This window comes from Hibiscus syriacus, unplaced genomic scaffold, assembly GCF_006381635.1.
Source record: "Hibiscus syriacus cultivar Baekdansim isolate YM2019G1 unplaced genomic scaffold, ASM638163v2 tig00010533_pilon, whole genome shotgun sequence".
In the NCBI taxonomy this organism is placed as follows: domain Eukaryota; kingdom Viridiplantae; phylum Streptophyta; class Magnoliopsida; order Malvales; family Malvaceae; genus Hibiscus; species Hibiscus syriacus.
In genome coordinates this window covers 624,695-650,267 of record NW_024062223.1, presented here as the reverse complement: position 1 = coordinate 650,267, position 25,573 = coordinate 624,695, and the positions used below count along the sequence as shown (strand labels likewise).

General features: G+C 33.1%; 2 protein-coding genes across 2 annotated transcripts; one reads left to right on the top strand and one right to left on the bottom strand.

The window, feature by feature from the left end:
- Positions 1–283: 283 nt before the first annotated feature.
- LOC120204114 (PTI1-like tyrosine-protein kinase At3g15890) lies at positions 284–3,905 on the bottom strand. Its single transcript, XM_039204201.1, has 4 exons — positions 3,590–3,905; positions 2,788–2,935; positions 1,164–1,426; positions 284–1,075 (listed from the first exon to the last, which is right to left on the bottom strand). The coding sequence occupies exons 1-4, from the start codon at positions 3,631–3,633 to the stop codon at positions 433–435; spliced, it is 1,098 nt and encodes a 365-aa protein (XP_039060132.1). The 5' UTR covers positions 3,634–3,905; the 3' UTR covers positions 284–432.
- Positions 3,906–23,534: 19,629 nt separating this feature from the next.
- On the top strand, positions 23,535–25,567 carry LOC120203982 (phosphatidylcholine:diacylglycerol cholinephosphotransferase 1-like). Its single transcript, XM_039204101.1, has 4 exons — positions 23,535–23,556; positions 23,904–24,361; positions 24,676–24,813; positions 25,131–25,567. Exons 1-4 carry the CDS (start codon positions 23,535–23,537, stop codon positions 25,416–25,418), a joined length of 906 nt encoding a protein of 301 aa, XP_039060032.1. The 3' UTR covers positions 25,419–25,567.
- The last annotated feature ends 6 nt before the right edge of the window (positions 25,568–25,573 follow it).

Below are 25,573 nucleotides of genomic sequence, written 5' to 3'. Positions count from 1 at the left end.
GATCAAGTTGGCCTAACACTTTTACTTGTTTTGTACTTGTTCTCTTAGAACACTGTAAGAAAGAAAACGTTGGTTTAAATGTGTCGAGTCTGTTCTCTATTTAGAAGAAATTTGATTTGGTCATTCGACTTTGATATATAAAATCGAATGATGATCGAATCAATCGAAAGCGTACCTAACGTTAAGTGTCGGTTTAAATATGTTAAAGATCTCTATACTATTTGATATCATAGACTCGAACTAAATCCGAATCATTTCTCCCACTCCAAGTCCGAGTACCTTGTATCACAAGCAACAATCTTCCCATATTACCATATGAACAATGTAGCTGCCAATTCTAATGATGGACATCCATTGCCACCTCCTGATGAGTACAAAAGGCAAAAAAACTCGATACAAATCACAGGGATTCTATAATTTTACATCTAAATATTAACCGTCTCGAGTATCGTTCGCCGGTTTTGGAACCTTCTCTTCCTTAATTATGTTTGAGTTCCCTCCGGCGGACGATATCTCGTCGTACGAGACGGGGGACTGTGGGGTCTTGAAGAGCTCATTGTTTTGTAGTTCAGCTAATTTGTCTTTGGACTCTCCCTTGAGCAGCTCGAGGACTTCGAGCATGTTGGGTCTTTTCTTGGGTTGATTATCGGCACAAACAAGTGCGACGAGGACAACCCTTTTCAACTCCTCTTCCACGTACTTCCCGTCCAGCTTCGGGTCTGCCATCTCACTGAACTTCCCCTCGGAAGCTGGTGGCAGTGCCCATTCCACAATCGATCGCTTTACTGTTGTACTCAGTTTCTCGAGGGGTTTCTTGCCACTTGCTAGCTCTAGTAAAAGAATGCCGAAGCTGTACACATCACAACTCTCCGAGGCTTTTCCTAGCATAGCATATTCCGGGGCAAGATAGCCGAGGGTACCCTTGACTCGAGTAGTCACATGAGTTGCACCATCGGGGATAAACTTGGCAAACCCAAAATCAGCAACCTGAGGCTGGAATTCCGAATCCAGCAACACGTTACTAGCTTTGACGTCTCTGTGAATTAAGTGTGGGGTTGAATGGTGATGCAGATACCTGAAGCAATCAATAGAAACAGGTTGAGGTTAGCGTACATGTTGGAACAAGTTAAAATACGGAAAATAAAATCCGGTCCAACACTTACGCAATTCCCTCGGCAGAGCCAATTGCAATATTCATCCTTCGGGTCCAATCAAGAAGGCATTCCGATGAATGCTGCCCATGAAGATGTGATTGCAAGCTCAAATTGGGCATGTAGTCATATACAATCAGACGTTCTTGACCTTCGGCACAGTAGCCACGTAAACTCAGCAGATTCTTATGTCGAACTCTCGCTAATATCTCAACCTCAACAGAAAATTCCACTTCGGCTTTGTTGCTCCACACCTTCAATCTCTTAACTGCTATCTGCAAGTATATACTTTCGTGGTGAGAACGAGAGTGAAATCAAAATGAAGCCATAGAAAACCTTCAAGGCCCTTCCATTAGAAAGAGAAACACATACAGAATTACGAAAGTTTCATCAAAATGACTATTTATAGATGCCATGTAGATAAAGACACTCCTACATGCATGTATGCATTTAGAGAGAGATCGATACTATTACGAAGACCTAAAATTCCATCAAGCACTGAGGTGACCATTCAACAATTGATGACACTCATCCATTTGACAATTTCAATGGTAAACAAAGAGAGTCCTCCCTATAAGCCAATGATCGATCGGTGTAGTATGTAATTCCCGACTACTATCAATGCATATCCAATCCTACAGAAGTCCAAATTGCAACGAGACTACTCCACTACAGCAGTTCTCACAAATGGTAAACTAGATTAAAACCTAAAGAAAAATTCCCAAAAGAGCATTCACTACCGAAAATTTCCAGAACAACAACAGAATCTATTAACTCAAATCCCGAAAAGGAAGATACCGATCCTACGTAAGGAAGAAAAAAACCATATACAACATTTTTTTTTGATAAGAATGACAGGCCTCCTTAAAAACCTCCTTCTTGATCAAAGAAGGAGGAAAAGAGTGCCTTAGAAACTTTATTACTCCTCCGAAATTACATAAGATTTAACGTAGACACCATACTGAAAAAACACAACAGACTAAGCTACTCAACATAACCGAAAACCTAAACTCAAACGATAAAACGCACTGGAAACGACTAAACATCAACCAATTCCCATCTTTGCTAAACTATCAGCCTCCCCATTACACACCCTTGGAATCAGTCTAATAGAGTGCACCCTGTCCGTGATAAAAGATGAAATCTCTTTAACTAATGGGAGGATAAAAACTGGGGCCATAGCTGGTGTATGGACCCATTCCACAGCCGACTTACAGTCACTTTCCACAATCAACCTTCCAACCTTAACCCAACAAGAAGACATATAGATTTCAATGCCTCTCTTAATAGCCTTTAACTCAGCAACCGGCGGGGGACCCTGACCTACATTTTCTGAAAAAGTCAGAAGGGAGTTGCTATTCCAATCTCTCAAAATACCTCCTATACCTCCATTTGAGCCATCAAGTCTAACAGCTCCATCGACATTCATCTTCAAAAAATCCATAGGGGGTGGAATCCAGCGAGAAACCTGAAAATTGTAAATGTTGAGAGCTTTAATACCATCTGCAAGAGAAAACCATATACAACATAACAATGCATAACCAACCAATCATTGAAAACTAAAAACTAAGGATGCCGAAATACAGTAAATCACTTGTTAAAAGAACCAGAAAAGGGGGGGGGGGAATACTCATACCTGTGATCCATCCCATAGCTGACCCCAATAAACACTGCCAAATCCCCCTTCTCCGATCTTGTTATCGTAATTAAAATTATTGGTAGCTGAATGCAGTTCCTTCAATGAAAATATCCTCCATGTCGGCTGCTTCTTTCCTTTCTCCTTCCTGCAAAATTATTCTTTAAACATCAAAACCATGATGAGAAACACACAAATGATCATTAAGATAAGAGTTCGAAAACAGTATTTCAACAATAGTGTGGATTGTACGATCGAGTGTGCATGATTCAGGGATTAATTATATACCTATTTGGTAGTGAATTTACAAATCCTAAAGTACTTGAGGATTGGAAAAACTTAAGTTTGTATGCATTTCATTCCTAAAATTTATATAGAAATTGAAATTCAAATCCAAATTTTCGAATCGATATCGAAAAGAACACTAATTTGACTGCCGAAGGACCCTTTTCTTACTAGACTGATATCAATAACTCCTTGTTAATTTCAGTCCTAAGTATGAAAAATTATGCCTAAATGAAAACCGAGCAGCTAAATTAAGCTTACATAAGCAATTTTCTATTTCTCTTTCCCAAATCACAGTTCCAAAAGGGGAAGAAAGTTCAAAACTTGTATCTTCTTCAACAAAAGGAAATCAAATTCTGATCAAGACCCAGATTATATTTCCAAAAGCTAAACAAATCCCAGATTTCTTAAACCCTAACGATCCCTATAAAGAATCCAAAACCAAAAGTTCACTAAAAAAAGCCCAACAAAACCAATAAAACAGCGACAATAGCCAGTAAATCAACGATGAACTTACCGATCCACGCCTTTCCCACAACAAAGCATAGAGCAAAACGCCATTAGCAACCCCAAAATAATATAAATAAAAAAATCCCACACCCTCTCTGCTTCTCTCTCAAAGAAAACCAGTACCTTTTACTTTCAAAGACTGTTTTTTTTTTCAACTGCAGCTAATCAGCAGATTCTTAAACGATGCCAAAGGGAACGCTTTTGAGCAGTGAATTGCTACAGAAGAACATGATTTTCTTTATGGGGTTTTCTTTTTAACTATTATAATTCGTGGGTTTTCTTTTGCTTGCAAGAGAATGTTGCAGAAACTTGGGTTAAAAATCGAAAACAAAAGAAGAAGAAGAAGAGGAAGAAAACAATGGTGGGTTTGTCAATGTCACTAGCTCTAGCTGTTTTGTTTTTTCAACTTTTCAAATTTGCACCCACTTGGGTCCCATTTTCCAACTATTTTCTCCTTATTTAATTTCATTATTCATTTAGTCCTATTCATCTCTCAAATATTTTAAAAATTTGTATCTATTGTTTTTAAAATTTAAATTTTGTTTTATTAAATATTTGTGTTATTTTATTTATTTATTTTTTATAAAATTCACTAATTTTATTCAAAATAATAAGTATATTAAATTATAAAGAATATTTACCATAATAATCATAAATTAAACTTCAAAATTTTAAAATTATTGAAACAAAACTAGCAATTTAAGATCACATATCATACAAGAAAATATTAAATCATAACTAAAAAAACTCGAACAAATATAGATACACACAAATTTGATTTCAATAGTAAACGAACCATAAAATAAGATCAAACTACTAAAAGACCTCCGACAAATCACAAATCAGACTCTAACGATGTAAAAAAACTATCGACAAACGTATAATGTGTATCCAAATCCAATCCGACAATCCAAAACAAGAAATGTCAACAATATAATAATAACCGTCATAAATTAAACTTCAATTTTTTAAAATCATTGAAACAACTAGCAATTTAAGATCACATAACATACAAGAAAATATTAAATCGTAACTAAAAAAACTCGAACAAATATAGATACACACAAATTTGATTCATCGGTAAACGAACCATAAAATAAGATCAAACTACTAAAAGACATCCGACAAATCACAAATCAGACTCTAACGATGTAAAAAAACTATTGACAAACGTATAATGTGTATTCAAATCCAATTCGACAATCCAAAACAAGAAATGTCAACAATATAATAATAACCGTCATAAATTAAACTTCAATTTTTTAAAATCATTGAAACAACTAGCAATATAAGATCACATATCATACAATAAAATATTAAATCATAACTAAAAAAACTCGAACAAATATAGATACACACAAATTTGATTCATCGGTAAACGAACCATAAAATAAGATCAAACTACTAAAAGACCTCCGACAAATTACAAATCAGACTCTAACTATGTAAAAAAACTATCGACAAACGTATAATGTGTATTCAAATCCAATCCGACAATCCAAAACAAGAAATGTCAACAATATAATAAGAACCGTCATAAATTAAACTTCAATTTTTTAAAATCATTGAAACAACTAGCAATTTAAGATCACATAACATACAAGAAAATATTAAATCGTAACTAAAAAAACTCGAACAAATATAGATACACACAAATTTGATTCATCGGTAAACGAACCATAAAATAAGATCAAACTACTAAAAGACCTCCGACAAATCACAAATCAGACTCTAGCGATGTAAAAAAACTATTGACAAACGTATAAAGTGTATCCAAATCCAATCTGACGATCCAAAATAATAAATGTCAACAATATAATAATAACTATCATAAATTAAACTTTAATTTTTTTAAAATCATTGAAACAAAACTAGCAATTAAAGATCACGTATCATACAAGAAAATATTAAATCATAACTAAAAAAACTCGAACAAATATAGATACACACAAATTTGATTCTATCGGTAAACGAACCATAAAATAAGATCAAACTACTAAAAGACCTCTGACAAATCACAAATCAGACTCTAGCGATGTAAAAAAACTATTGACAAACGTATAATGTGTATCCAAATCCAATCCGACAATCCAAAACAAGAAATGTCAACAATATAATAATAACCGTCATAAATTAAACTTCAATTTTTTAAAATCATTGAAACAAAACTAGCAATTTTAGATCACATATCATACAATAAAATATTAAATTATAACTAAAAAAACTCGAACAAATATAGATACACACAAATTTGATTTTATCGGTAAACGAACCATAAAATAAGATCAAACTACTAAAATACCTCTGACAAATCATAAATCAGACTCTAACGATGTAAAAAAACTATCTACAAACGTATAATGTATATCTAAATCCAATCCGACGATAAAAAACAAGAAATGTCAACAATATAATAATAATCGTCATCTTAACGAATCGTGACAGTGTTAAATCAACTTAAGATAACGATCAAACAATCAAAAAAAACATTAAAAAAAAGGAAAAATACCATAATTTTGGGTTTATAAAATTCTCAATATAAAACATCCAACGTGGTAGGAATAGTTAGGGTTGTTACAATACCTAATCAAAAGCATTGATGTAACACGAGAATATAAATAATAATAATAATAAATTAAATTAGATTTGGAAGGTTTGAAAGATGCCTTTTCGTGCTTCCCTCTTTTTCTTTGCACGTGATTGCAACTAATCTAATAACAACAAACCTATGCTAATTAATTCATTCCATCCATTTCAAAAACATTCATGAAATTTGCACCATTGCTATATACATATATATATATATATATATATATATATATATATATATATATATATATATTTACCTGATGTAAATCCTTTTAGTTTTATTTTGATATGATTATATTGGATGAGTGAAGATTAATTTTTTTTACTTAATATATTTTTTATTGTTAATCATAACAATCTATTTTTATTTATTAAATGATTTTAAATCAATGTAAAATGTATGTATTTTGTTAATATATTTTAACCCTAGTCTATTATATATATATATATATATGAGGAAGAATTCACTTCCACTGTATAAAACTAAGTTTTACACTAATTTATAGTCATTAGATTTAAATAAATAAATAGTTTATATTTAATTTTAATTTATAACTCATAAATAAATATCTTTTAACTCATAATAAAATAATATTATATTTTTTTACCCTAATTCTAAATCTCGAACCCAAACCCCAAAATTACAAATCTTAAAAACCTACATCAAACCCCAAATCATAACACCTAAACACTAAACCTTAAATGCCAAGTCATAAAATTCTAAACCCTAAACCATAAAACTTAAATCTTAAACCTAAACTCTAACCTTAAAAAGAAAAAATATTAGTTTACTACGAGTTAAAGAGATATTCATTTATGAGTTGTAAATTTTAATTAAATCTAAATCATTTATTTATTTAAATGTAATAGCTATAAATTAGTATAAAACTTATTAGTTTTATATAGTGTATGTGGATCCTAATCCTATATATATATATATCATTAATTAAAATTATCTTAATCAATTTATTTTATCATTTATCAATAGTAAGTTTCAGTTTGATTAATAATTAAGTTTTATAAACACGAACCAAATGATCTCAGTGGTAAAAGAATTATTGTTATTATTTGAGGTCCCGAGTTCGAACACCATGAATGCTAGTGGTGTGAGCGTTCAATGTCAAACGGTTTAGAATTATCTTTGACCAGATATTGTCTTGTACTTACCTCGGATTAATAATTAATTTTTAAATTTTAATTAAAAATATTAATGGAAGTTAGAATATCACTAATCACCATAATTTATGCAATTAATTTTGGATACTTTTTTTTGCTTTGGTCGGTAGACCTAACAATGATTGATGCAAGAGAATGGTGTAATAGATTATTATATATTTCAATTGATGTAAATGTCAGATAAATATAGAAATTCCATCATATTATATAATTAGATCAAAATATTATTAAAAATGAAAATACTATAAAAATTATAAAAAAATTGAAATCGACCCAACTTAATTATTAAAAGATTAAAATCATGATAAATTTGGGATCTACGATAAATGTTACAGTATATGATAAATTCGTCACGCTCATATGACGAGTTTATTTAAATAATATTTTTTATTCAAACTCTTCACGTTGACGTAAAAAATTATAAATAAGTGTAACAAATTTCATAGATTTTAAATTAATTTTTTTATCCATATGATCTATTAGGCCAATTTTACCTTAAATTGACACCATTTCCTTTTTTTTTCTTATGCTAAAAATCAGTCTTATATATTTTACTACAAACACTCTTATCTAGAGTAAGACAGAGACAATAGGTCGTTTAAATAAAGTCAGGGTTTTAAATCGATATTATGAATAAAAAATGGGATTGAGAGAGACAAATCCATAATAAATTTACATAATATCTTATTTGAATTAGTTAGTCAATAAATTAAATAAGGATAATTACAGTTACTGAGTTGAGTCATGATTAATCTGGATCGATTCGTGTCATATATTTAGTTTGAGTAGGTGAGTCTCCTAACGATGATTTTCTGCATACATAAGATCTCGAACTCGATGCCTACTCAAATGACATCAAATTATCTACTACTTGAACCAATCCGTCGATAATAAGAAATTGTTTTTTATAACAATAAATAGTAACTCAATTAGTTACTATTGATTGCCATGACTGCACAACATTGATAAAGTGCACTAACACTCAACATTGATTAAATTACAATTACTGTATTTATGGATTTACAAACAGTAAAAAGTTCTTAATTACTGCTTTGATTCATTTTAATGCATTGATGGACTATGTAGCATATATTTAATGCAAAATTTAAGGGATAAACATAATATAAGATAATGGTGGTCCAAATTAAATTTGGCTATGCTTAATATATCTCTCGAACCCCACCAAAAAGATAATATTTTGGTTCAACTCCAACTAATATAAATGATTTTTTATTAAAAAAAACTTATAATCAAGAAGGAAGTTAGAATTAAATATTTAGATTAATTAAAAATTATTAAATATTTGTATTTAGAAATATAAGAAATATATATACATTATTTAATTAATATTTTAAATAATAAAGACTTTAAATATTATTAATATAAAAAAAATTTGAGGATACAACCCTTCTCACCTGATCCGGTGCGACTGACTACGGCGTTGGCCATCACCGGCCACAGTCGATGAGTTCCGAACTTTCCATCACACTTATTCCGTCTTCTTGAAGACAAATCTGGTGCTCATTTAACCGGAAATCATCCTAAGTTTCACAAATCTAACATTGAACGCTTCATTTTCTTAACCATAAGTTAGTGATCAACGCGTACCTTATATGTTAGAACTTAGAAAGAAATATACCATGCCATCATACTGTTTGTGATTTAACGATGGATTGACTAAAACAAAACTAACATCAAAGTTGAGTGGTCAAATTAACTTTTCTAAATATTTAGTGATCAAAACATGAATGGGTTAAAATTGAGTGATGAAATTTACAGTTTACCCTAATTTTAAACATTAGAAAGCTACGTATGTCCATTTTTAAAATGACCTCTCCTTTTAAAAATAAAATAAATTAAAAATAAAACGAGGAGTAATTAATGCTACATGGGTTCTTAACCCTACCTAGCACCATCCCACTTTTTTATTATTTTATTTTTCGGAGGAAATTTTATTTATTCATTCATGGGAAAAGCTGTCGTTTTCATTAATAAATAATACTTTAAAATAATAATAATAATAATAATAACCCTTCCCACCTACCACGTCCCTCAATTTCCATGAAGATCCGCCGTTTTTGCATGTATGTTTATGTATTTTCTCAATAGGGCAAAACATAATTGTGATTATTTAATTGGGTAAATTGTGTATTTAGTGCCTAAACTATCAGTTTTGATCCATTTTAGTATATAAACTTTTTAATTTTTCAAAACTATACCTAACATTTAGTTTTTATTTCATTTTAATACCCATTCAAAATTTAACATCAAGTTTTGAAAAAATTTGGAGGTTTAGGTATTAAAACGGACCAAAACTGATAGCTTAGGTACTAAAACGGACAAAAACTGATAGCTTAGGTATTAAATGTATTAAGTTTTTGACCGCGAGATATTAAAATGAAATAAAAACTAAACGTTAGGTATGATTTTGAAAAGATTAAAAGTTTAAGTACTAAAACATACCAAAATTAATAGTTTATGTACTAAATACAAAATTTACCCTATTTAATTATGACGATTTGCTCTCTCTTCTCCAAGGGGTTTCCTTAGAAACAAACCTCGCTCTCTCTTTCTCTTTCTTGTTAGAGTTTGTGCCACTTTCTATAGATTAGATTATTTTTTTTCTTAAATTTTGTTTAGCAAGCGACGACACGAATTGTTATATTAGTTGTCGATTGTCAGATTTTTATTTTATTTTTTTAGCCTTTAATAAGAATAATTATGTCTTTGTGACATTTTTTCTTCGTCTTTGTCGGTCATTTGATCTTCTTTTTGTTTCATGTTTTTTTCATGCTAGAATTTGACAACGTCACGACTGATCAAGATGGCGCTTATTTGTAATCCTACTAATCTTCCATACTCTAGAACCTCATACTGAATTTGAATATGTTATTTTACGTTCGTGGATATTTTCTCATTATGTTAGGTTCTGATTTGTGGTTTTCATTGATCTTTTAATAACTTAATCTCATTTTATGGTCCGTTCATCGATCCAATCACATTTACTAGTATTTATGTATCGTTTGAGCCTTTTGATTGTTTTTTTTAACATTTTTCATGTATGATCCTTATATGATCTAAAGTAATTAGTTTCTTGTTTCACTATTACATGAAAATGTCCAAGTTATGTATTTAGTTTACAATATTAGTTGTAGACCCTTACTATCAATTTAAATATTTTTACATTCTAATAAAATTAACGACTTATTTTCAAAAAAATTATGATATTCTAATTTAAGTATTAGTTTTTATAAGAGAAAATAACCTCAGTGACCAAAAATCCCATATAATATACGATTTTAACCAACTTTTTCCGGATTTGCCAAAATGACCAACAAAATCGCAATGCGATCGCTAATTCGCAACGAGATCTCCACTATCGCAAATCAGTTTCCAGATTCGCAACGCGATTATTACTATCGCAATGCGATTTTCCAATTTCGCATTGTGATTTTCCCAATTCGCAATGCGAATACGTAAATCGCAACGCGATTAAGTAAATCGCAATGCAAATTAGGAAAATCGCAACGCGATTAAGTAAATCGCAATGCGAATTAGGAAAATCGCAATGCGAATACGTAAATCGCAATGCGAATCTGACTATCGCAATGCGATTTACATAGCGCCATTCGTATTAACGCGTATTTTTTTTTTCAAATTCCAAACACGAATTTTTTCTTAATATATCGAAAACTGAACCGTCCACAGTAATCGCAACTCATAACCTCAAACCTAAAATCACAACTGTAACATCCTAAAATACGGGTTAGTGACCAAAATTGTAAAATTTTAGAATATGGTGATTAAAGTATAATAGTTTAATAGTTTAATGATTTGTTCGGAAATATTTCCTAAAAGTTTATAGTAATTATCCAAAGAATTAAAGGGCAAAATGGTCATTAGACTTGAAAATTATAATTAAATGATATATATATGGATAAGGATGGGAGATTTTCCAGAAAAATCTCTTCTCTCTTTTCTTCTTCATTTCTCTTCTCCACGTGTGAAGCCAAGCAAAGGTGAGTTTTCTCTTGAGCTGAGTATGTGCTGAAATTTAAGTTTAGTTTTGATTATTAGATGCTAAGTAAGATTAAGGAATGATTAATTTGCTTTAAAACAACAAAGTGAAGAGTTTATGAGGATTTAAAGATTTGAAGTTTTTGAATGAAATATCGAAATAAAGTTTATATTGAGAATTGAAAGTTGAATTTGACTTGTCATCAAGTTAATTAAGGGATAGGAAGTGTTAGAATAGGAATTTGAACATGTTGCAAAACTAGTATAATTTTTACAATTACATAGGAATGACTAGATTTGAAGTTAAAGAAGTGATTATGGAATAGAAATAAGTTTAAGTATGTATATGAAGGTTAGGAATATTAATGGAAGTGAAGTATGAGGTATGGAGCTGAAATGAAGTGAATTTCGAGCTCAAAAATGTGATTCTGGGCAAGGGGAATCGGTACCCATTCAAGGGGAACCGATACCCCCTCAAACGAACATAGAATTCCAGAATGCCAGAGGGGAACCGATACCCCCACAGGAGGGAACCGATTCCCCCCTAAATGAAAATATAGAATTTGATTCATTAAACCGGTTTAAGTTATTAACATCAAGTTTAAAGTTTAGGCTTCTGATAGTTGTTTTGAAATGATATATTTATGTAGATATTGAGCCTAAACAAGTTCCGGAATAATCAAAGGATTATAATCGAATCAAAGCAAATCTAAGGTGAGTGCAATTTATTTTGTACTTATTTTATTAACATTGGCTTGTGATGAGCCAGTGATGGAGTTACTATGGTAAGAAGTAACTTCTAAATTATTATGTGATTACCATGTATGCATTAATACATAGAAATATATGGATGCTATGTTATATGAATTATATGCTTAAGTGAAAATGCAACATATGATATATGTTATTTGACATGACATGCATGGTTACATGAAAGAAAGCTATGTGACTACATGTATATGTGAAAGAAGCTATAAGCTTATATGCACATGTGATATATGTGATATGAATTACATGAAATGATTTACATGAATACATGTATATATATATAATACATGTGATATGATATGAGATATATTGTTACACATACATGTGGTATGTGACAGAAGAGAAAGAACAAGTGATACGAAAGATATAAATAAATGCCCATAATATATGATACGAGAGCTATAGGTATAGTTGGCATGCCAATAGTCGAGGGTTTTACCTATGTCTTTCGAGACATATGGACAGTATACCTATGTTCTAAGGAACATATGGACAGTTTACCGAGGATCTTTATGACCTCTGGACAGTTACTGAGGATCTTTATGACCTCTGGACAGTTACCGAGGATCTTTATGACCTCTGGATAGTTACCGGGGTCTGTGTGACCTCTGGATAGGTCCTTCGGGACATTTATACGAGCTGTGGTGACAGCATTAGTGCATAACCTCAATGTACTCACATACCTCTATTCTCAATAATATACATGGGCAATGAAATTGAAAGACAAATGAAAGTGAAAGTGATAAAAGAAGGTAAGTTGCATGTGTGCATGACCTGATTGTATATTGTTATCATACCATAGATTCATGCATATTGATATGTAGTGATTCCATGATATGAATGCACATACATGGATTATATGTGTTATATGATGAGTATATGGTAAGTGGAAAGGATTATTGATAGTGTTTGTATATGTATGTCTTTTATTTATATGAAATGATATATGGTTATATTATATGTTTTATATGCCTCACTAAGTCTATGACTTAGCGTGTAAGTGATTTACACGTAGGTACCAAGAACGAGAAGTGAAAGAATAGAAGTGGCAAAGACAGTATCACTACTAAAAGATCAGATCAGAAGTATTTGACAAAGTATGTATTTGGTTATGTATAAAGTGTTGGCATGTAATAAGTCATTAAGTACAAGCACTCTGATCAAGTCTGTATTTTGTTTTAAATAAAGTTTTAAATTTCCCGGGATTTTTCTTAAGAGTCAAGATTTGAAAAGTCAATGTGACACGTCGGACTCGTATCCGGGTCGGGTACGGGTTGGGGGTGTTACAACAACACTCAGTCCCATCTCCATCTCTCACTCTCTACGGTGAAATCTATCCCCATCTCCGAAGATTTCCGTCCCCATCGCCGGCGAAATCCCTCACAACCATTCACGGTCAGAAATCCCTCATAATCATTCAGAAATGGAAAATCAACCTCCGAGGGTTAGTTTTTTTAATTATTTTTATTTTAAAATTTTTGCATTATTTTAGATTTTTCAGATTGAAATTGATGATAAGTTTACTGGTAATTTCAATAATAGATTAACCATTTCACTTAGATTTCTTATTAAATTCATTCGATTGCTGCCAATACTGCTAAACTGTTTAGTATTTAACCTTGTGAAGTTAGTATTTGTCTTTGTTTTGTCTTTTTGTTGAAGTAATGCAGAAGAAGAATAGTTTCGAGAATGAAAATCGCAACGCGGAAATGATTATCTCAACGAGAGAATCGCAACGCGAAACCAAAATCGCATTGCGATTTTCATTTCGCGTTGCGATTATCTCGTTGCGATTTTCATTCTCTCGTTGCGATTTTCATTTCAACCAAAAGACAAAACAGTGTTGCAAATTTTAGTTTCAAGAATAAACTACTATTTATGTTTATTGTTTTTGGTATATCTTCACAGTGTAGTTTTTGGTATATCTAACTTGGTATGTTTATTGTTTTTGTAGAAATTTTTTTCGGCTTCCTTGACATTAAGGAATAAAGTTAGCCTAGCCACTACAATTGCTTCGAAGCTTTCACCTGCACAAAGAAAATTGTTTGAGGAAACCTGCTTCGGGCCATGGCTGAGAGTACAGCATTCGGGTGGAGATGCTAATTTGACCCATTTGTGGCTTCAGACCATGACTAGCGATCTACCCGACAGTATACAACGTGGTGAGGAAGAGATATGGTTTCATTTTCCACCGGCGTATACTTGTTTTGGGCGGAAGGAGTTCTGCTTAATCACTGGTCTACGATTCGGACACAATGATGTAGGCCGATACACTCGTCATATCACCCGCCCATCATGGTTATCCAGGGTTTTTCCTGATGAGTCAATAGAGAAGCCGAACTTACACGTCGACGACATGAAGAAATTGTTTAATAAGAAAGATGGTTTTACTCGGATGAATGACGTCAATGTTATCCGAGTATGCCTTCTATTACTTTTGTATGCCGGCTTTTTAGGCAGAGAGGCCAGACAACCTATTCCTCAGGAGCTAATATTATTGGTAGAGGACCTAAATACATGGAATCTATTTCTGTGGGGTTCGTATATATGGAAAGCTACCTGGACTAAGTTGTCGTCTGCCTTTGATGAACGCAAAAGTTTGCGGGCCGATGGGTCGAAATACACTTTGTCAGGCTTTGTTTAGGCCTTTAAGGTAAGAATTTCTATATAATGTTTTCAAAATTATAATTAATTATTTAACAATTACTAATGTTTGTTATTATATTGTTTGTAGATTTGGATATTCGAGGCTTTCCCCAGCATGCGAACATATGCATTAAAATCCTCAAATGATATTCCTAGGGCTATTTCCTGGAAGAGGAAACGTCTGTTGGATTGGGAAGACTTAATACCATATGCGACAATAAATAATGTAAGTTAACACAAATACTATCATATATAAACAAGTTATTAATAGTAGACGTTTAACTTTGTTTGAGTTTTTATATTTTTAGGAGGCCAACACTCCATTAATGAGACTGACACCCACGGAGGCTGAGCTTGCCACTGATTGGTGGCAAACTAATCAGTGTTTTTTTGATGGCACGAATGATGAGCAGCCTTCACTTCCTCCACTTCGAGAGCCATCACCTCACCCAAAGTCATCACCTGATCGACCCGACTATACACCTCTACAACGAGAGCCATCACCTATCCCGTCACATCATCGAGCCTCTTCTCCACCATCACCTCATGATAGGTGACCGACAAAGATGCCACAACTTCTATCTCCCTGTTCTCCACCTCCACGGGATGAGTCAAGGGAGTTACGTGATGAGGTCAATGCCTTGCGTGAGGAGATTGATACTCTACGCGATAACGATGGTGCATGGCGTGTGGAGGTGTATACTTTACGTGGTGAGGTTACCGCTCTACGTGAGATGGTAGTATCATTGCAAAATGAGGTTCATACTCTACGCAACGAGGTAAGTTTAAGATTTTCCATATTTAACTTGATGATAAATTTACTCGTTTGCTGCCAATTGAAACTATTCTTCTTCTGCAAATTGAAACTTGAATGAATTGCATTACTTCAACCAATAGACAAAGACAATTACTAAGTTGACAGTGTTGCAAGTTTGAAACATATTTGCCTTTGTTATCTGATGCATTTTGTGAACTATGATAGAATAATGACTTGGGTGAATTCAATGCAAGTTTGAAACATATTTGTCTTTGTTTTCACTGTTTAAATATCATGTCTGTTTATTTACTGATATTTGTATTTAATTATTTAGCGGACCGATAAGGTGGATGCTTTACGTCGGGTTTTTATTGCACGACAGAGTTCACGCATCAGACGGCGTGCACGTGCTATTAAGTCTCCGTACACCCCAATAGTGCGAAGACACCGCAAGAAAAAGCCCAACTCGCCTGTCATCCCTCAAGAGTCCACTCCTATCGTTGAAGAGGCCCTTATCATTCCTCGAGAGTCCCCTCCCACCGTTCAAGAGGCCACTGTCATCGTTGAAGATGTCCCTCCCACCATTCAAGAGCCCGATTCACATGGCGTCATATGTAGGATTCTTGAGAAACCCTCTGACGTGCCGGACATGATGGATTCAAGTTGGCTCTCGTATGAGTTATCGGCCAGTATCATACCGGTATCTGAAGTGGAGAGGAGAAAACTACCGGACACAATTCTGGATAACACCCTTTGGGCTAAGACCGCAGTTGATTTTTATCTACATGAGCGGAGCCAGGGGTGTTTCATTGACATATGCAAGTTCAATGATGATATCTATTTGTTGCTTGATCGGTCTTGGTGGGGCGTATTATTAGGGGTCGAAGATAATGACTATTTCGATGGAGGGGTAAGTCTTATATTTTTCTTATATTTTAATTTGATTATTTTTTTTAAATTTATGTAAGTTACTAATATATGTCTTTTTTTTGTAAAACAGCATATCGATGCGTGGGTGTCACGTCTTCTAATAATTAGGAAACTTAAGGAAAATAAAAGAAATACACGATATACAATAATGCCGACGTCTTTTAACGCCGTTCACTTGAAGAATCAACGAGATGAATCATTTGCTTTGGGTAATGGACAAGCTAAACTTTATCCTGCATGGTGGGAGGTCGATAAGGTTAGTATTTATTTTAGATTGAGTTTAAAGGTATTCATAAATAAGTGCGCAAATGAATGAATTATTACTTATGATTGCAGGTGTTTATCCCTGTTTTGGAACGTAAACATTGGCTTCTCGTCGAGCTTCAGCTCCCATCCCTTAAGGCAATAGTATATGAAAGCATGATAAATTACATATCATTGGCTGATTTAAGAGATATTATTAAGGGATAGAGCTCCCATTTGGCTAAATTCTTGGATGCGATAAATTATTGGACTCGTTCTGGAAACAAGAAGCCAAAGAAGCTCAATATTACAGTTAGCAGAGACGAGACTGCACCACAACAAACGAAAGGACCCAGAGGGGATTGTGGTCCTCTCGTATGCTTGGCGTTGGAGCGTTTGATCACAGGAAGTATAAAATATCTACCTCCCACCGATAGAGATAGAGCTGCAGTAGGCTTGTGGTTTCGGCATTATATGGCTAGATCGATATATACGAGACACTGCCTACCTGCATCCGCATTATAAAAATGTCCATAAACAATTGGTAAGTTTATAGGGTTGTGGCTTGAAAATGTTTGGTTAAGTACTTAGAATTCAATAATTTGCTGTTTGTCGGTTTTAGATGTGTAGAAAGTGTTGTTTGAGCAAATGTTTGGTTTATGCAGGTTAATCTCAGAAGTGAGCTGCGTGAAAATGATGTATGGCTGCAAAACTTGATTCAATAGTAGATGAGGAAATAAGAATTATTGCTTATTTTTTGATTGTTTAATTGATTTGTAAAAGATGATTTGTAAAAGTTAATTTGTTTAATTGATGTGAACATAATTCTTATTTGTGCTTGTTTAATTGATTGAAATGTAATGGTTAATTTTGTTTATTTCAATATACATTATGTTGAACGCGGAAATGACTATCGCAATGCGAAATGAAAATCGCAACGAGAGAATCGCAATGCGAAATGAAAATCGCAACGCGAAACTAAATTCGCGTTATGATTTTCATTTCGCTTTACGATTCCCTCGTTGCGATTTTCATTTCGCATTGCGATAGTCATTTCCGCGTTGCGATAGACATTAAGATGATTGCGAACGTCATTTCCGTGTTGCGATAGTCAAATGATTGTCTAATAAGTGATAACAACTGAACAGATCATAGCAATTTTCAAACTCAAGTTACTAATACATGCCTAACTGAAAATGTTAAAAGTTCACACATAAAATCTACATAATACAACGTTTGTATTTAAAAATCACCTAAGTTAACAGTCCCAAAAGGTGAAGCCAGTTGTGATTAGGATTTTAAAGATGATTGCGATTTTGATTGCCTTTTTCTTGACACCATATGAGCTTTGGATTTTGATGAGGATCCATATTTTGGTAGAGGAAAAGATGATTGTGATGGCACTGGTGATCCACATGTCAACCTTGTATGACCAATTTCCTTGCACCGACTACATATCGATCTCTTCTTCTCTTCACCTTTAGACGGTATACGATCGTGACTTTTTGGTCGGCCAGGTAGCCTTCTGTCCATGGCTGGTGGCAAAACTGTTTGTAAGTCATCTGGTATGTCCTACTCAGAAGGATGTGGAATAGGGTAGACAATCTCGCCATAAGTCTGTCGATATACTTCTGTAGTGTAGCAATCCATAGCGTATGCGCTTGAATCATCTTGGTTTAGACGAAGAGAAACTTTTATAACATGGCCACACGGATAACCAGATGTTTGCCATTTCATACAACTACACGTCTTTGCATTTAGATCGACAAGCCCATTTAAGTTATTATCCAGTACTTCAAACAAAGTGTTCGAACATGGTTCAACTCTCCATGACGTTGACTTCACAACACGTTTCGTTATCTTTTTTTCTGTCCATGGTGTAACACGATGTTCCAATGTTCCTGTAAATTTAAATAAATAATACTTAGTAAAATATATGATAAGTTACGAATTTAAAGAAATAATACATGCATGGTTTCTTTTCTTGTAGTACCACTGTTGAATAGAGGCTCAAAAAAACTCCATTAACATAATAATGGGTAATTTCCCGGAATGACGACTTAGAGCGTTGATTGATTCTGCACTATTAGACGTCATGAAATCATATCTTGCTCCAAGTTGATGTACTCTTGACCATCTTTCAAACCCGAAATCTTCTAGTGTTTGAGCACACTGAGGCAAAACACATCTTAAAATGTTTATATGCTTATTAAAATCCACTTCCCGATAAGATTTTACAGCCTTCCAATATGTCCATTTGTGATTTTTTATACCAGCAGACCTTGATTTTAGATTTCTATACAAATGAACACCACAAAGTCCATGAAAAGCATCTGGGAAACACCTTCTAACAGTGTTGTCAATTAAGTTTGCCCTATCGGATATGATTATCAGATTGCTAATATGACCTATGCAATCCCTAAGATGCCCCATAAACCATGTCCATGAATCAGAGGTTTCAGATTTGCCAACCCCGTAAGCTATTGGCAATATCCCATTGTTAGCATCCATGGCTACTGCTAATAAGTTTACTCCAAGGTATCGACCTTTCAAATGTGCTCTGTCAACTATAATAATTGGACGCATGCAAGTAATAAACGAACGAATCTACAAAATAATATACACAAGAAATATAATAATTTAAATGTGAAATGCATGTAACTAACAAAAATGAGTCAACATAATTATATTGATTTACTAACCGCAACACCAATGGCGATAAACAGCAACTGAAAGCGTCCATCTCTATCTGTTTTGATATGAGTTACCGACCCAGGATTTTTTAGCTTTAAATTGTGACAATAAGCCGGCAGTTGGGCAAACGATGCTTCTGGCGACCCCCTCAACAATTCCAAGGCATAACATTTGGCTCTCCAAGCTTGAGAATATGATATACTAATCTTGAACCGAGCATTCATGTCAGTCATAATTTCATGTCCCCGATATACCCTGCCATTCAAAAACATTAACTCAGCCAGAAAACCACCCAACACCTTTTTTGTTTGCCTGTCTATGATGAGGAAAAACTTGGGTTCTTGAACATGTATGTTTATCAATAAAAGTCCTAACTTGAAACATTTCGCAATCTTTTATCCTCTTTGCAATCATACGCCACGTACAGTTTTTGTCAATCATACACCTTGTTTCGAAATGATCTTTGCTTGATTTGTTAACTTTTAGTTGATAGCCATCTTCCACACATTTTGTATACAAAGCTATCTTCAAGTCTTCCTTTGTATCAAAACAATCATCTTTCTTGATACGAATAACTTTTGTGTAACAATCAACTGCTTTCTTTACCAACTCTTCTTCCGGTAGCTGAAGTAATTCTGGCATATTCCAGTTATACTCCTGTGTCATTTTCTTTTCTTCGAGGACTTTTTCTTCTTCTTTTTCTTATTCAGGATTATATGAATTATAGAATGGATGTTCAACATGTTCATTCACAATCGTAACTTCCTCCTCATTATCATCAACAACATCTTCCTCGGCAACGGCTGTTTCATCATCAAAATTCGGGTATTGACCAATATCAAAATCATTACACGCAGGGTCTGTTTCTTATTCTGAAACATCATCAAAATCTGAGTATTGACCAATATCAAAGTCTGGGTATTGACCAAGATCAAATTTCGAATACTGACTAGTACTCACAATTTTTTCTCTTGGCTCATCATCGTCTAATTGGTCAATACGAAAATCGGAATTTGGTGCTGAAAGCTGATTGGGATTTGGATTAGAGAAAGGTTATGGGTTTTGAGAAAAACTTAGTTGATTACTACCCGCTACTGACCCAACAATACTACTTCTAGGTTCAATAACATACAATGTAACATCATCACTTGAAACACTAATGTAAGCAATGAATCGTTCAACATTTTCATTGTCGGTTAACAAATAAACTTTACCATTTCTCTGATAAGATAGCCTAAATCCACTTAGGGGCTCTAAATTCAATTTCTTTGAAACACGTAACTAAGACCTGTTGCCGGATAGGGAATGATGTCGTTGGATATAGGTACGGATGTCGCCGGAGAGAGTGATAGATGGAGATTGAATGAGTTGCGATTTAGGGATTTAGGTTATGAGTTGTTGCTGTTGCGTAGATATATACACAAAAAAATTGTGTTGCGAAACTAAAACCTGTTGCGAACTTTGAAAATCGCATTGCGATTCTGTATTATCTCGTTGCGAAAGTCAGAATCTCGTTGCGAAAGTCAGAATCGCGTTGCGAAAGTCAGTACGCGTTGCGAAAGTCAGTATTGCGTTGCGATTTTGTATTATCGCGTTGCGATAGTAAGTATCGCATTGCGATTTTCCAAATTCGCATTGCGATTTACTTATTCGCATTGCGAATTGGGAAAATCGCAACGCGAAATTGGAAAATCGCATTGCGATAGTAATAATCGAGTTGCGAATCTGGAAATTGATTTGCGATAATGGAGATCGCATTGCGAATTAGCGATCGCATTGCGATTTTGTTGGTTATTTTGACAAATCCGGAAAAAGTTGGTTAAAATCGTATATTATATGGGATTTTTGGTCACTGAGGTTATTTTCTCTTTTTATAATGCTAATTAAATCGTGTTATGTATTATTAATATTAAAGAAATAATTGATTTGACTGTTAATAAAATTAGTATAATTTTGTATTCAATTCTCATTACTTATTTATTTTAATTTAATAAATTTAATCTTTATTAGTTACTAAAAATTGGTCTTCCTTAAAATTAAAAGTATTAAATTTAAATAAAATACATTTTGTCTGCATATCCATATAATATATTATCCGTTTTTTGAGATTTTCAAATTCAATTACATTTTATATTAAACTTTATTTGTACTTTTTCTATAAAATATACACCTACAAGACTTTAGTTTTTGTTCGTGTTCGTGTTCATGTTCGTGTTAATATTTATAATCCATTTTTTCATGTTGATTCGAATTAAGATAAATCACATCAAGCGTCAGCAGGGGTAAAGGTATCTTTGGACATTCAAATATACCGAGTTGTTCGATTATCAAGTTATTGATCAAGACACGATTATCTTGTTCAATAAAAAAAGATTTTTTGATAATAAGGGTAATTGAAAACGGATCGATATATTGTGATAATTCAAATATAAGATAGATTAATTTCACTATGTTTATTATCTAAACTATCAGTTTTGATCTATTTTAGTAACTTTTAATATTTTTAAAAGCAAACCTAAAGTTTAGTTTTTATTTCATTTTAGTACATGTTAGAAACTTAACGTTAAGTTTTAATTTTTTTTACAGTTTAGGTACTAAAATGGACAAAAATTGATAGTTTAGGTACTGAACACATTAAATTTTAACGGCGGGCACTAAAATGAAACAAAAATTAAACATTAAATATGTTTTTGAAAAAAAAAATAAAAAATTAAGTACTAAAACAAACTAAGACTATAGTTTAAGTACTAAACTCATAGTTAACCCTAGTATTAATGATAATCAACGTTTGAAAAAATTATATATATATTTTGAAATATTTTAGTTAATTAATTAACCATTTTATGTTTATATACATTTATTTATTATATCAAACGAATAAAAAAATTGAAGTCTTCAAATGAAAAATCAAATAAAATAAATTAACAGAAAAGTGAGAAAGTTAGACCTTTAGTCCTCGAAAATCTGGGGAAATTACACTTTGGATTCTCCGAAAATGGAATTTATGACCATTGTTTTTATTTTATGGCAGAATGACCTTTCTGGTCCCTTAAATTTACGAATTAAATTTTTTAGCTAATAATATAATATATAATATAATATAATATAATATATAAATATATATATAATATAATATAATATAATATAATATAATATAATATAATATAATATAATATAATATAATATAATATAATATAATATAATATAATATAATATTTATTGAAATACTGACATCAACTATGTTATCGTTTTCACTACATCATCAAATTTTAGAAATATATATTTTTAAAGAGTAAATTATACATTTAATACTTAAATTATCAGTATTGATTCATTTTAATACCTAAACTTTTAATTTTTTTTCCAAAATTAATGTTAAATTTTGAAAGTGGTACTAAAATGAAATAAATATTAAATTTTAGGTATGGTTTTAAAAAACTAAAAGTTAAGTACTAAATCGGATCAAAATTGATAGTTTAAGTACTAAACACATAATTTACCCTTTTTTAAAAAATAAAATTAAAACCAACTTTTCATTAAGGATGAATTAGTTAATATTTTAATGACGCAATTATTGTTCTCCTCCTCTAGGTAGAAACTGTTAAAAATATTTCTAAAAGTTTAAGGGCTAATATTATCAAACCAACAAAGTTGGATGCCAATATGGTAATTTTATCAATTGTTATTACCAAATCAAGGCAGGTTTCGCCGTATCGCACATGGCAGACACAAAGTGGCATGTGACACCCCACCTTTAAATATTAGGGTTTTTAATATTAAATATTTTTTATATTTTATAATAAAAACTTTTAAAAGTATTTATTATATGATTTCTGTTATTCTATAGGACTATGATTCGATGCTCTGTTACATTTATTGGTGCATTATATATATTTTTTATTATTTTATTGTACGAAAGTCTCATCAGGACTAACCAACCTTTATCGTCCGTTAATTTTCTTTTAAATATGACTAGTTAAAATCTAAAGGTCTATTAATTTTATAAGGGTAAAGTACACAAATGGTCCCTCGGCGATAAGGTGGTATTTTATTGAGTCCCCCAACTATTAAAAGTTATAAAGTAGTTACCTGACTATTCATATGTTCTAAATTCATCATTTTTCGTTAAAAAATGATTACAGCCCAAGTTGGACGTTAACCTGCTGACTGTGATACGATAAAATCTAATACCAAAATCTTAAATAACTATCATATTTTAGTCCACAAGTTAACATCCAGCTTGGAGATTGAAATGCATTAACTGAAGCATTTCGAAATCAAAATTTTTCAATTTAATCCTCCATATTTACTCATTAATTGATTAGAAGAGTGACACTAGTTTATTGCAACAAAAAGGCCAAGATAGTGAACAAAAAAAAATATGATATCTAAAATAGAAAATAAAATATAGTTTAGGGGCTAATGTTTTATTATGCCAAAACATATGTTGTCAGTAATTCCTTGTAAACTCCGCCACTATAATTTTCTTTCTTCTGTCAAGTCATTCACTATCCATTGTCACTTTCTGCTTTCATTTCTCCTCTCTACTTTCTCCGATCACCGTTAGCAGCCATGGCCGCCGCCGAGTCAACCGTCGCCACGAAAATCCTTATCAGCCCCCGTTACAAACGTTCCGGAAGAGCTAATGGAAAAGGACACGGCGTTAAAGTCACGGCAAGCAAGAAAACCGGCGGTCATCATGCCGACGGTGACATTTCTCGCGGGAAGGCATCGTTCATGAAATGGACACTGGACGACGTCGTTTATGTCGCGAAATATCACCGGATACCCTGTTTTTTCGCGGCGGGGCTGTTGTTTTTCATTTACGTGGAATACACGCTCCGGATGGTGCCTGACTCTTCACCGCCTTATGATCTGGGGTTTGTCGTTACACGCTCCTTCCATCGCGCATTGGCTTCGTGGCCGGAACTTAATTCCATTTTAGCTGCTCTTAATACGGTATGCAACTGTTCATTTCTTTTCCTTTCGAAAAGTTTAGACTCGATTCGATTCCGAATATAATCAGAGATCACGAGACTATGAGATATCAAGAAATCTCAAACCAAAAATAACAAGAAAATGTGGGTTTTGTTTTTAAGTTAATTTATTGATTTCATTCTCTGATAGTCTGATGTAATTGCATGCTAAGAATATCTGAAGTTTTCTATAAAAATTAACACGAAATTAAGTAGAAATATGAAGATCTGAAAAGGTAAGGGCGTTAATTTTTGCTAGATTAATGGTCCGATGAACTCTGCTTATATGTTTGATAGGTGTTTGTTGGGATGCAATCAGTGTATATAATCGGGACCTGGTTAGTTGAGGGTCGACCAAGGGCGACGATTTCTGCTTTGTTCATGTTCACTTGTCGTGGGATCCTCGGTTACTCGACGCAGCTCCCATTACCTCAGGTTAATTCTTAATCTATTTCAGGCACGACCCTGCAGTCGACCAAGTATTTTCATTCTCCCCGTAGCATCACATAGCGACGTGCTCGCGATTCAGTATTGTCTTGTTTGAGCACTTACTAGTTACAAGTGCCTTAAAGCTTTGCTACCTAAGGTTTGGTTTGGGGTTCCAACCTCGGTGGCAAATTCCGAAGAGCACAATACCGTAGTGTGTGCATAATGCTATGCCGGCAGGAAAATGAAACTATCTGATTGGTCAACTGCTTGTGTTAAATTTCATGGTTTGAAATATTATGATTTGAAACTTTGATGAATGGCAGGAATTTGTAGGGTCAGGGATGGATTTCCCCGTAGGAAATGTCTCGTTTTTCCTCTTCTTCTCCGGCCATGTCGCTGGATCAGTGATTGCATCGTTGGACATGAGGCGAATGCAGAGATGGCAATTGGCATGGTTATTCGACACACTCAATGTGCTTCAAGCCATGAGATTGCTTGGTACAAGGGGTCACTACACGATTGATTTGGTGGTTGGCATCGGTGCCGGGATCTTATTCGATTCACTCGCGGGTAAGTATATAGAGAGCAGGAAAAAAACTGCTCTTGCATGAGGTACCAGTGAAGTTAGACTAAAAAACTAGGAATGGCAAATGGGGTTCAAGTGTAGTCAAGTAGGGAGGAGAACTAGTAATAGTTATTGTCAATGAACTTGTTCTTATATCTTCAAATTTTAAAGAAAAAGACACTGCTTTTATAATCAGCTGCT